Source organism: Sinocyclocheilus rhinocerous, unplaced genomic scaffold (genome assembly GCF_001515625.1).
Source record: "Sinocyclocheilus rhinocerous isolate Xijiao unplaced genomic scaffold, SAMN03320098_v1.1 scaffold133, whole genome shotgun sequence".
Classification (NCBI taxonomy): Eukaryota; Metazoa; Chordata; class Actinopteri; order Cypriniformes; family Cyprinidae; genus Sinocyclocheilus; species Sinocyclocheilus rhinocerous.
In genome coordinates, this window is record NW_015628317.1 from 35,358 (window position 1) to 48,650 (window position 13,293).

General features: G+C 34.5%; 1 protein-coding gene and 1 long non-coding RNA gene across 2 annotated transcripts; one reads left to right on the top strand and one right to left on the bottom strand.

Moving 5' to 3' along the window:
• Nucleotides 1–1,071: 1,071 nt before the first annotated feature.
• LOC107737351 (uncharacterized) lies at nt 1,072–3,001 on the bottom strand. The gene is made up of 3 exons (XR_001639790.1): nt 2,972–3,001; nt 2,111–2,228; nt 1,072–1,112 (listed from the first exon to the last, which is right to left on the bottom strand). It is a non-coding gene; the product is annotated as an uncharacterized LOC107737351 (long non-coding RNA).
• Nucleotides 3,002–7,832: 4,831 nt separating this feature from the next.
• LOC107737367 (SOSS complex subunit B1-B-like) lies at nt 7,833–10,861 on the top strand. The gene is made up of 3 exons (XM_016548848.1): nt 7,833–7,911; nt 9,276–9,414; nt 10,666–10,861. Exons 1-3 carry the CDS (start codon nt 7,833–7,835, stop codon nt 10,859–10,861), a joined length of 414 nt encoding a protein of 137 aa, XP_016404334.1.
• Nucleotides 10,862–13,293: the final 2,432 nt, after the last annotated feature.

Sequence of the window (13,293 nt, forward strand, 5' to 3'; positions counted from 1 at the left end):
TTTTAGGTAGGTGTGGCTAACTCTTAACTTTTATAAAGAATATCTCTGGATTTGAGACTTTAGTCTTTACAACTTTACAGATCTTTTTGCACCAAGAGCTTGTAACACTCCAAATAGAAAGGACAAAATGAAATCGCATCATATGACCCCTTTAAGATGTTTTTCATTTCAAAATGTTGCTTCTGGCTAAAATATGAGTCCTCTATCCATAACATTAATATCTCCAGTGATAAAGTCATCAGGTTTAAATCAGAACATTAACATGCAGATCATACCCTTTACAATCAAAAACAGTCCAAAACGCTTGTCAGTGGATTTTGATGTGAGAGGACAACAAGATATGGACTTTTTCACTGGAGGAAAAGTTATTATGGACTCATATTTTAGCCAGAAGCAACAGTGTAAATTTAAAGTTCCTTAATGCTGGATTTGTTTCTTACAAACACTTCTCAGCTTTTCGCTTCACAAGAAGTTAACTGATGAACTGGAGTCATGTGGATTACTTGTGATGTAAAGGACAAGTCTTGAGGTCTTACCCCATTGTTTAAAATACACTGGTAATGGACAGGTTTATTGAGACCTTACTCTTTTGTGTAAAACACATTGGTTATTGTATTTTGTTTTATTATTTCACTTCTTTTCTGTGAATGCACACATGTATTTCTCTTCTGTAAAGCACCTTGTAAACACTGTTTTAAAAGGTGCTATAAATAAAGCATTACTTACATTTTTCAGCTGTTTGGACTCTCATTCTGACGGCACCCATTCACTGCAGAGGATCCATTGGTGAACAAGTGATGTAATGCTACATTTCTCCAAATCTGTTCCCATGAGGAAACAAACTCCTCTGTCTCGGATGGCCTGAGGGTGAGTACATTTCCAGCAAATTTTCATTTTGGTGGGAAATATTCCTTTTGTGAACAAATTTAACAAATGTTGCATAATGCAGAACATAATGTGATATTAGCAAATATTAGCATGCAAGTGTTACTGTACAATGCCATTTATGAACTGTGAAACCATTAGAAGTATTCTCACCCCTATGACAAAGGTCCTGACACACGGTGTGCGGTTTTTGTTGGCACAGCTGCTGTGGATGGTGTATTTGCAAACTAGAAATCAATACAAGAAGAGGGGCAACACTGACAATGTCAATAAATTACAAAAAAAGCCACAAGTAAGGGCATATACAAAGACAATTGACAAGGGTATTCTTATTATGCTCTGAAATCAGATAAGATAAGGCCGTACATAATATTCAGTGTTAAAAGCCCAATGTCCTTCTACAGTAATAATGAATATATACTAAATGCTGGGGCTCTTGAAATGGACTATGGATATAAACAACTGTTTACTGAGAGAACTGAGAGAATATGTATAAAGGCCCATTCACACCAAAGACAAAACCTATGAAGATAACCATTGTTCTGATATGGTTCTGAAAGATACAGTTATATTGATATTGTTCTAAATGTAAAAGAATAGTGAAGTCCACACACCACAACTATAATGTTACCAGCACAGATGAACGATACCATTCGAATCATTTTTTACCAGAGGATGAACACTGACAGCCAATCAGAATCCATTCTGCTTTAAAGCAGCACTATGTAACTTTTGGCTCTCTAGCGGTTAATAAACAGAACTGCACACATCCCGCGGAAGAACATTCCAACCGGAGCTACTTCTCTAAGATTATGTCTGGCGATTCACGCAGGTATGTGTTACTCCGCAGCGGTGACGACCCGACCAGGCTACAATAGTCCAAATATAAGTACTTATTATAAGTGTAACGTAGTGATTCGGAATAAGACAAAAACGCGGTTTGGAAGATTAATTCATGATGTACTCGCTCATTATATACATTTTGCAAATTTTGAACAGAAAAAGTTACATAGTGCTGCTCTAAAGAGCTCGAGCATTTAAAGCGACAGATGACAAAACAGCAACATGCTTATAATGAACAGAACGTTGGTCTGGATGATAATATATAGTTATCTTATAATTATTTTTATACATAGTTAACATTCTTGGTGCTTAAAGCTGTACATTGATATAAAATAAATATGCTCATGAATTAAATTAAAAAGATTATGATTAGTAAACTCACAGTTGCATGACAAGCCCTGTTTTCTTAGGCCCTACATCATGTTCTGAGAGACAAAGCAATATGTGGGCCTGTTGAAGTTCTTCAGCCGCCAGACATGTTGGCCATCTTTTTCAGCTACCTGAAGATAATGTTTAAAAGTTTTTTAAACTTAAAAGTTTAAGTTTTGATATATTTACGGTAGGAAATGTACAAAATATCTTCGTGGAACATGATCTTTACTTAATATCCTAATGATTTTTGGCATAAATTTTGACCCATGCAATGTATTGTTGGCTGTTGTATACCCGTGATACTTATGACTGCTTTTATGCTCCAGGGTCACATACTGTATAATGAATTCCACACCATATGACAACATTGGTGTATGATTACATATATATATATATATATATATATATATATATATATATGTATGTGTGTGTGTGTTCCTCTCCAGTTCTGTCAGGTTGGCTGTCCACCAACGTTTACCATCCAACCTGGCAGAACTGGAGAGGATCTGCAAGGAGGAATGGCGGAGGATCCCCAAATCCAGGTGTGAAAAACTTGTTGTATCTTTCCCAAAAAGACTCATGGCTGTATTAGATCAAAAGGGTGCTTCTACTAAATACTGAGCAACGGGTCTGAATACTTAGGACCATGTGATATTTCAGTTTTTCTTTTTTAATAAATCTGCAAAAATGTCAACAATTCTGTGTTTTTCTGTCAATATGGGGTGCTGTGTGTACATTAATGAGGAAAAAAAATTAACTTAAATGATTTTAGCAAATGGCTGCAATATAACAAAGAGTGAAAAATTTAAGGGGGTCTGAATACTTTTCGTACCCACTGTATATATATATATATATGACAAAGCTTATTTACCTTTAATCCAAGCAAAACCAGTACAGGAATGTTGTTCAAGCTACCTTGTATCCATTCTTGTTGGGTTACAGTACCACTGCTGTCTATGGCTTTCTGCATGTCTCTAAGCACCTAAAAAAATGAACAATGTATAAAAAGTCCAAGACTACAATTATTCGACACAGAAGTCAAATATTTACTGTATGCAGACGACTTGCTAATTCTATCTAAAACACCAGAAGGTCTCTAGAACAACCTTGACATTTTAACTAAATACTGCCATGATTGGACCTTAGAAGTCAACATCCAAAAAACTAAGATTATGATATTTCAGGAAAACAAAAACAGAAATCTAGAACATAAACATATATTTACTTTAAACAACACCACACTTCAACATGCTTTACAATATATTTATCTTGGTCTGGTTTTAACTCCCACTGGAAATTTTAAATTGGCAATTAAAGGGGTCATATGATGCGATTTCAAGTTTTCCTTTCTCTTTGGAGTGTTACAAGCTGATTGTGGATAGATAAGATCCCTGAAGTTGCTATAAAAGCCCGCAGGGCACTGCATGCCATATGAACGAAATTATTCAAAATAAACACCCTGTTGTTTAAAAAGAATGATGATTTAGCAGAGAAGACCCATGTTATAGAAAGAGAAATGTATGATATGGTGATTAAAGATTTTGATTTTGAAGGTCAAAAAATTGTATAAAACATATGGATGGATGAACCATTCACAATTAGCACAGTAAAAATAAAGATCGAGTCCGATTTACTGTGTGCCAGCTTAAAAAGTGGCACTGTATGCCATCTTCAAAGACAGCTTTACGTAGTATTGACTGAAACCTGTATCCTATTTCCCAGTGATGGTACTCTGATGAGGAAAGAGTTTGATAGAATGTGGTGTGGAGTCATCCATGGCAGATGAATTCAGATATTAGTACTTTTGTTCTCTGTAATGCTGCTTTGAAACAATGTACATAACATGACAAGAGTTACTTGTATGTATGAACTTACTGGCTTTAGTTATCACATCCCATCCAAGGTATTCTGCAGCGTGCATCATCTGTGTAACAATTGTCAACTTCCTTTTAAACAAACACAGAAAAAAAACGTATCATTTATTATAATAAATATTTTAAGAGGAGATCACTGAACATGTTAGCCGGCTAATTTGAACCTAAGCAAGCTACAATGGGAATTAAGAGCGTAGCATTACATAGAAATATCAAAATATACATAGACCTATCAAAAAGGTATGCCAGTTGTTACCTTGCTATCAAGAAGTCCATTCATCTTTACCATATAACTTGAAGGTGTCTGCCAAATAGGTGTTAATAAATACTTAGCATGTATAGACTACATTCAACTACACTTGAAAACAAATGGCAAGTTTATATAATAATTTAGATTATTAAAAACTGATTCAACTCATTTTACATTATATGTGGTATTAGTACATAGTATTAGTGATATTATCTACTAGAGATTTAAAGTCAATGAATGTCTTACACTCTAGTTTGTCTCGTGGATTTCCATCCTCCAATATGGAAAAGTAAGAAGATACAGCTTTAAGAGAGACACATCCTGAAAGAGGAGATCAAAGATTGGCAGCAAACAAATAACACTCAAATTCAAAGTAATGATCACCACAACAAATAAAATAACCTGGATTTCACTTTTTTCTGATTTTTGCAGCCCAAAATGACTCCATTTGCTGCAGCTTTTCTCTAAAATTTGGTTGATATTTATGGCATTTTAACTGGTAACTGATTATATTTGACTACTTTTCTAAATTTCTAATGAATGTTTTTAACTGTTAATCATTTTCAAATATTTTATGCAGGCAGGGTTAACGTCAGAATTGCATCACTTTACTAAATGGCCTTTAAATGGCAGGAGGCATCGTGCACATCAAAAACAGGCAAAGGAGCAAATTAATTTTATTCAACATATCCTAGCTTTTTACAGGAAATATTCAGATGTAACCCCCTTTGTAATCTTTAACATTTTCTTAAGTAACTGTAATTTAATTACATTTTTTTTTTTCTTAGTAACTGTAATAGATTACAGTTACATTTACTTTGTTATTAAATTAAGTAATCCAGTTACATTTAACTAGTTACTCCCCAACACTGGTGAAAACCCACAAATAATCATTATGCACGTGTGCAATTTAATGTTAGTGACAGTAAGAACACAATTACCTAATTTAAATATATTTTTGTCCATAATTACTGAAAAATGTATTTCATAATACAGAAGTTATAGATGCAGATGCTTGCACGCTGTCACTGATTATATATTTACCTTTTGTACCTACACTGAACAAAATTATAAACGTAACACTTTTGTTTTTGCCCCCATTTTTCATGAGCTGAACTCAAAGATCTAAGACTTTTTCTATGTACACAAAAGGCCTATTTCTCTCAAATATTGTTCACAAATCTGTCTAAATCTGTGTTAGTGAGCACTTCTCCTTTGCCGAGATAATCCATCCACCTCACAGGTGTGGCATATCAAGATGCTGATTATTTTAAATGATGAATTAATACTGTTTTCACTGTTTGAAATTGCATTGTCAGGTATTGCATTTATTCAAAATATTAAAAAAGTGCATGTGCAGTAGAACATTATTATCTTGTCTTGTGCAATATAATAGGTAAACAAGGCGTTAGATCTCTCATGAAGTTTGGATGTGAAGAGGTTTGGAACAACATTGAATGAATGAATGAATTTGTTTATTTATTTATTTATTCATTCATTCATTCATTCTGGGTGTGAACTATCCCATTTACACTAAGTTATATATTTTAAGTTATATAGGCTACTTTAAATTTAACCAAAATCTGGCTAAATATCAAACAATCACCCCCCAAATTTATTATATCATTTTTAACGTGATGCTTATATTATTTATGGACAAATTAACTATTGTGGGAGCCATTGTTAAGCTTACATCTCCAAACCTGTGGTGGACCAGCTTTCCACCTGAATGAAATTCCTTCATTGCATCTTTTGCCTTTATCCTGCTGTCTAGGAAATTCAAAACAAAGAAAAACAAAGAAGAAAAAAAACAATTATAAAATTAAATAAAAAACAAACAAATAATAGCAACCTTTTGTCAGATATTTAACTAGAATATTCTGCCAAAGGCTGTTCCATGATTTATCTTGTTATTCTATCATGTATGAGTCAATGAAGAATTATGTCTCATAATATTCTGGATGTGGTGATTTTATGAAAGACACTTATATTCTATATACTCCTGCAGCTGAATGAAGTCAACGGGGCTAATCTCATTTTCTAAATCAGATTCTGTGGCCATTTTGTTTATCCTAAATCACTCAACCTGAGAAATAAGGACGAAGGTCTATATTCATAATGAATATATGAATGTACTGCACAACTACTAAATAAGAAATTAAACAACGACCTTTTTGTGGCAAACTGCTTTAATATTTGGTGTGTTGATTACAAGACATCTTTATTTCCACAAGTGAATAATTTCTGTAACATGTGCTATATTGACACTGTGCTGAAAGTTAATGTAGATTTTAGACGGAGAAAGGTCTATATTCATAATGAATATATGAATGTACTGCACAACTACTAAATAAGAAATTAAACAACAACCTTTTTGTGGCAAACTGCTTTAATATTTGGTGTGTTGATTACAAGACATCTTTATTTCCACAAGTGAATAATTTCTGTAACATGTGCTATATTGACACTGTGCTGAAAGTTAATGTAGAAGCACAGCAGATGAGCAAAACAATGAAACAAATAAACATTAGCATATTAGTGTTATGTAAAACAACTGACGAACGCATTAAGCCAAACGTTACAAAATCTAAGAATTCGTTTAAGGGACTAAATTAAATAAGACGAAGTTTTTCAAATAAATTAATAAACAAATCCCGAGTTGCTCCAATTTATGAATTTCTAATTTGGATTGCGCCTCCGAACTATTTTCACATCTGAATTTGCCCAGCGATTTAAAGTTGACTCTTTATGGTGTGACAACGTGTGCATTTCATATAATAACTATTTCAAAACGCACCCTAAACACACTTATTTTAATTAATCTTACCTTAAAAAGTCGAATGAATGAGGGATTAAATGCACGCTTATAACGCGTTAAATGCAGCCTAGATATCTATCATATGTGGATTTAACACGCATGTATATTACAAATTATTATTTAGTCATTTAGCAGATATATAATATTAATAATAATAATAATAATAATACAAATATTTCACAAGAAGGACCGTGCAGCTCAAGTCTAAAATGTATCTGTAAAAACATGAATATTTTTCACATAAATCTTACACATTTTCATTTAACTCTTGCAGATCATTCAACTTTCAAATTATGCATACGTTTGGGTTTGAACTTGTGCGGGGTCGTATACGTGTGGATAACTACGTCATGACGTACGGAAAACATTGCGTCATGACGTTTTTATGAAAAAACCGTCAACCACTGTAAGCGGTAGTTGAATGTCCACGTTAACTGTGATGATTGACAGCTGTCAGAACATTTCGCGCAGTGAGTCTGTTCAATATCATTCACACAAAGTGTTGCAGATGACGAGAAATAGTAGGCTACTATTAAAACAGAAAAGGCAGCCATAGCTCAGTGCTAACCAGTAGGTGTTTTCATTAGTTTCCTGCTTTGCAGTGTTACACGTGCATGTGTCGTCACAGCGAAATCAATGTTTGTTTGACAAAAAAAAGTTATTCGCTTACATGCATCTTTAATTAGTATTGTCTTGCATGTGATTTGAAATAGTGAGTGTAAATGCAGCAGATGTGGACTGACATGTTGTGTATCAGTTTTTGCAGGATTTGGGCAGAAGCAGACTGATCATGAGCACAGAGACTCATGTGAAGGACGTTAAACCTGGACTCAAGAATCTCAGTGTCATCTTCATCGTGCTGGAAACAGGTGTCCAAACAACACATTACCTACATGAAGTGGAAGAACAAAAGGAAGAAAAATAATAATAATTTAACTGCATTAACATTGGATTATTTACATTTACATTTAGTCATTTAGCAGACGCTTTTATCCAAAGCGACTTACAAATGAGGACAATAAAAGCAGTCAAAACTAACAAAAGAGCAACAATATATAAGTGCAAATGACAAGTCTCTGTTAGCCTAACGCAGTACACGTAGCAAGGTATGTGTGTGTGTGTGTATATATATATATTATACACACATAAACACACACACACACAAAGAAAGACAAGTAGATAGAATAGAAGAAATAGAATAGAAAAATATAATTTTTTTTTTTAATAAAAAAGATGATAAATGTAGATGAAGTAGAATTAAAATAGAATAGAAAGTGCTAGAGTTAGAGGGTCAAATAAAGATGGAAGAGATGTGTTTTTAGTGTAGACAGAGAAGAGAAGTGGTCCAAGAACTGAGCCCTGAGGCACCCCAGTAGCTAGATGTTGCGACTTGGACACCTCACCTTTACACCTCAATCTATTTAGCAGATGCTTTTTATTTAAAGTGACCTGACCGACATATCAGGAAAACCAAAAGCATTTTTTTCACACAGGAACCAACAATAGCAACCCCACAATACTGAATTTTGGGAATAACTGGAGTGCATCTAATAATGGCTTAATGCAGTGACCTGACCGACATATCAGGAAAACCAAAAGCATTTTTTTTCACACAGGAACCAACAATAGCAACCCCACAATACTGAATTTTGGGAATAACTGGAGTGCATCTAATAATGGCTTAATGCATTGTAGTAGCTCAGTCCCTTAAAAGCAAGTACTGTGATGGTACTATAGTACAACAGTAAACACTGTAAAACGTTTTCATATTTTAATATATGCCCTAGTGTTGTATTATTTCCCTATTCATCATGCACTCATGGTAATCCTTTGAATTGTTGTACTTTTTGTTAATGGCTCCATTTGTCATTGACATTTAGTTACGTTTTAAAATATATTTAAGTATATTAATGTAGTATAAATAAAAAATCCATGAAATCTAATCTACTTTACCGCTAAAAAGACTGAAATTAATTTATAGTAATTGTATATTTTATTAACTGAAATAGTGTTAATATACCACATTACTATTTTTTAACCTATTATAATATTATGACAACCACCATTATACAGGTGGTGAAAACATGACTCTAAAATAATGCAATAAACACTGTAAATGATCATATTTTCTTTTGTGTATTTAGCTATAAATACTGTAACAGTCGAATCTCAGCAGTAGTCACCCGGACTCTGAATCAAGATCTGAACCTTCTCTCAAACTCTCTCATTCAAGGACGAGTGACGAAGACCAAAGACGGTCATGAGGTGCGCACATGTAAAGTGGCTGACAAGACGGGCAGCATCAGTATATCGGTTTGGGACGAAGTCGGTGGCCTCATCCAGGCTGGTGACATCATCAGACTTAACAAAGGGTGAAACTGTGATTGATACACCTTGAAAGTCTATCAAGCGTTTTTGAACATATGCTGACTGCTCAAAAGACGCATTCATTCTGCAATAATATAAACAATCGATTATAGTGAACAGTTTTGTAATTTTATAGTAAATATCGCTAAAACTGTTGATATACAAGACTAAAAGTATAAGTTTACAGTCTACAGAACTATTTACAGTACATTTATATTTTGCCGCAGTTATGCCTCAGTTTTTAAAGGCTGTTTGACGCTGTACACTGGAAGGGGAGGTGAACTACAGAAGATTGGAGAGTGAGTTGATTATTGATTATATTATTATTAAAGGGGTCCTATGATGCTTTTTTAAAGATCATTATTTTGTGTATTTGGTGTAACAGAATGTTTTTTTTGTTTTCGCCTAAAAAAAAAAACGCACAGCGTCTCCCTGACATGGCTGCTTCAACACTAACTGCGGTTACTGAAACCACGCCTTCTTTCTTTTCGTGCACATTTGGGCGGCATTATGCTAATATTTCCACATAGTGAGGTAGATATGTGGGGGCGTGTTAGAACGAGCCGTTTTAGGGGGGCGTGGCAGAGTCTTAACTTTGATAAAGAATATCTCTTTGGTTTTGAGACTTTAGTCTTTGCAACTTCAGGGATCTTATCTATGCACAATCAGCTTGTAATACTCCAAAGAGAAAGGAAAACTTGAAATCGCATCATATGGCCCCTTTAAAACGTAGGAAAGTGTATTGGCTACAACTAGACAGCAAATGCTAAGACTCTTCTCTGCTCTTTAAACACACAAAAACATTAGCCTTTATAGACAGCGTTTCTTGAATCAAGGCAACGCTGTACTTAATTAAACATCAGTTCTTTATTTACCCTTGCATTGTGAAGAATTAGACGTCTGTCTTCAAACTGCGTGTCGCGGCGTTTCATTCTGAATGGAGGCGGGGTGGAGTTAGGTTTGACTGACAATTTGAGCATCCAATGGCGTTACAAGGTTTAGTCACACGCTCTTTTGAATGCTTTTCATTGGGTTAAATATTTGTAAAACCCACAAACAGACATAACGATGACCAATAGCACTGATTTAAAATAATAATAACAAAATATAATAGAGATAAGGAAGTTTGAGTGTGCCGCGGCACAGTGGTTGGGAAACACTGCACTACTAGCCTATACTTTTGTAAGAATTATAAATCCTTTGGGGTTCCTAGTTATTTGATAAACCTATTTATGTAATGTATTCCTGGTCCACAGACATTTTTTACTCTTTGAAGGTAATGACACTCCCAATGGAAATGGGGTGAATTCTCAAGGCTCTGGCAACTCTGCTAATCCACAGCCGGGTGGACGAGCAAGCAGTGGAAACGGAAACAGGTCGACACCAAGTCCGGGTGTGGGAGGAAGTTCTGTGAGCAATGGCAAGGAGACACGACGAATGGTCAAAAGATGATTTTGTTCAGTAATGAATCGGCATACAGTAATAATTTCAAAATGGTTGTGAGCAGCTATTTGTCATGTCTCATTTGAAGACATGCATTGCTAAACTTTGAGCTTAATGCTTATATATATATATATATATATATATACAGTGGGTACGGAAAGCATTCAGACCCCCTTAAATTTTTCACTCTTTGTTATATTGCAGCCATTTGCTAAAATCATTTAAGTTAATTTTTTTTCCTCATTAATGTACACACAGCACCCCATATTGACAGAAAAACACAGAATTGTTGACATTTTTGCAGATTTATTAAAAAAGAAAAACTGAAATATCAAATGGTCCTAAGTATTCAGGAAATTTACAAAATATCTTCATTGAACACATTTACTTAATATTCTAATGATTTGTGGCATAAAAAAATCAGTAATTTTGATCCATACAATGGCTTTTTTTTGGACCAAATTATTGGCTATTGCTACAAATATACCCGTGCGACTTATGACTGATTTTGTGGTCCAGGATCACACACACACACATATATATACTTGTTTAACTCTATGGATTGCCCAGTCTTGTAAAGTCACATGTTTTTTTTTTAGGTATTGCTTCCTGTTTTTCTTGTTTTATGCTCTCCAGAATGAACACACTAAGCTATTATAGTTTCTAGCCCAACTTCTGATTGTTAGTCAACTTTTGATTATCAGTTTCAACATTAATAAGTTTTGTAAGTTACAGTGCCCTCTAAGACCAGAATCTGATCACATTTGATACAGTGGTGTGAAAGTTTTTGCCCCCTTACTGTTTTTTGTTTTTTTGCATATTTGTCACACTTAAAAGATTCAGATCATCAAACAAATTTAAAAATTACACAAAGATAACCCCAGTAAATACAAAATGCAGTTTTGAAATAATGATTTCATTTATTTTTTAAGTGTGACAAATATGCAAAACATTTAAAAAAAAACAGGAAGGGGGCAAAAACATTTTCACGGCACTGTATGTTTCCCGAAGATCCCCAGAAGTTTTTAATTTAGAATATTGCATGGCTGTAAATTAGCCATTATGGGGTATGGCTGACAGATTTTCTTAAAAATGAGAAGCATCCTGTGATGAGTTTTGGAAACAACTACAGCTAAACAGCTGAACATTTTCCAAGCCAGAAATGGAAAACTATGTGATCAATGATTGCAATTTGATAAGAGAGCTTCTTGGATTCCTAAAAAATCTGATGTTTCACATGAGACCCACTCCAATTTCATAAACAGTTTACATTGTAATTGTTGTCCGTCGCAAAGGGTTTTTGAAACAGAAAACCCAAATAAAAAGCTGTAAGAACAATTATTCCTAAACACTGAAAACATGCGACCATTAAAACTTTTTTTTATTTGCAGATTTTCAGCTATATTTTGCCAGAAAGTTCTGATATAAATAAAAAGGAATGGAATAAAAAACTTGATGGTTTGTTTCAACTCTTTTTTTTTTTACCTTGTTTTTTTATGCTTTGCCGATAGGACTAGGAGTGTGCCGGTATGAGTATCGATACCAAACGGTTAATGGGGCAAATTCCAAATGGAAGTGACCAGGGCACGTGCGTGCCATTATGTAGTCATTTGGAATGCACTTGGCAAAGGGAGTGACCTAATTTCCTCATTCTATTATATAGCATAGATTTTGTTCACTTGGAACCTCAACCGAGGTGGTACTGAAAAAGTACCAGGTAGTGTACCCAGTGGAAAACCCCCCAAAAGTGAACCGTACCGAATCGTACCGTGCCGTACCATGCAGTGGAAAAGCGCCATAACTGTCCCAACAGTGACACCATGATAAAGGTTGGGAGGTCATTTTCAGCCCATTTTACATTTATTCAAGTGCATGGCATGACTGAGAAAAGACAAAACTGGAAAATAATGTGAAAGACAGTGCCTCTGTTACATTATGACTGGCTGATTATCTTAGTGTGATAATGCTCATCTATCCTATTCATAATAGGTCAGCAAACTAGCCACAATGGGTCAAAGTGGAGGAATGTAGGGACTAATTGTGGAGCCAACCAATGGCTGTAACTCAGCAGCTGTAATATCAGCAATTACGTATATATACAGTACCAGGAATGAAGAATTAATCTTGGCAAGAACAGGATTAGGTACCCTGATCTACTGTATAAAGTGCTGTTGATGCGTTTTGAAAACACATTTTACAGACACTTCACGTCAGTTCACACGGTATTTCATGGTTTAAAGGCAAATGTGACTGTTCCTTAAGGCAGTTTCCCAACCTTTTTTTAGTCGCGGCACCCTTTGGAAATTTTAACAAACTTGTGGCACCCTACAAAATTAATTTTGTCACAATATTTGAATTTCTAACTTCGATATGATAATTTGAAAAGTATAGATATTCGGTACAACAGGGAAGAACTGCAGAATATAATGTCATACAGATAT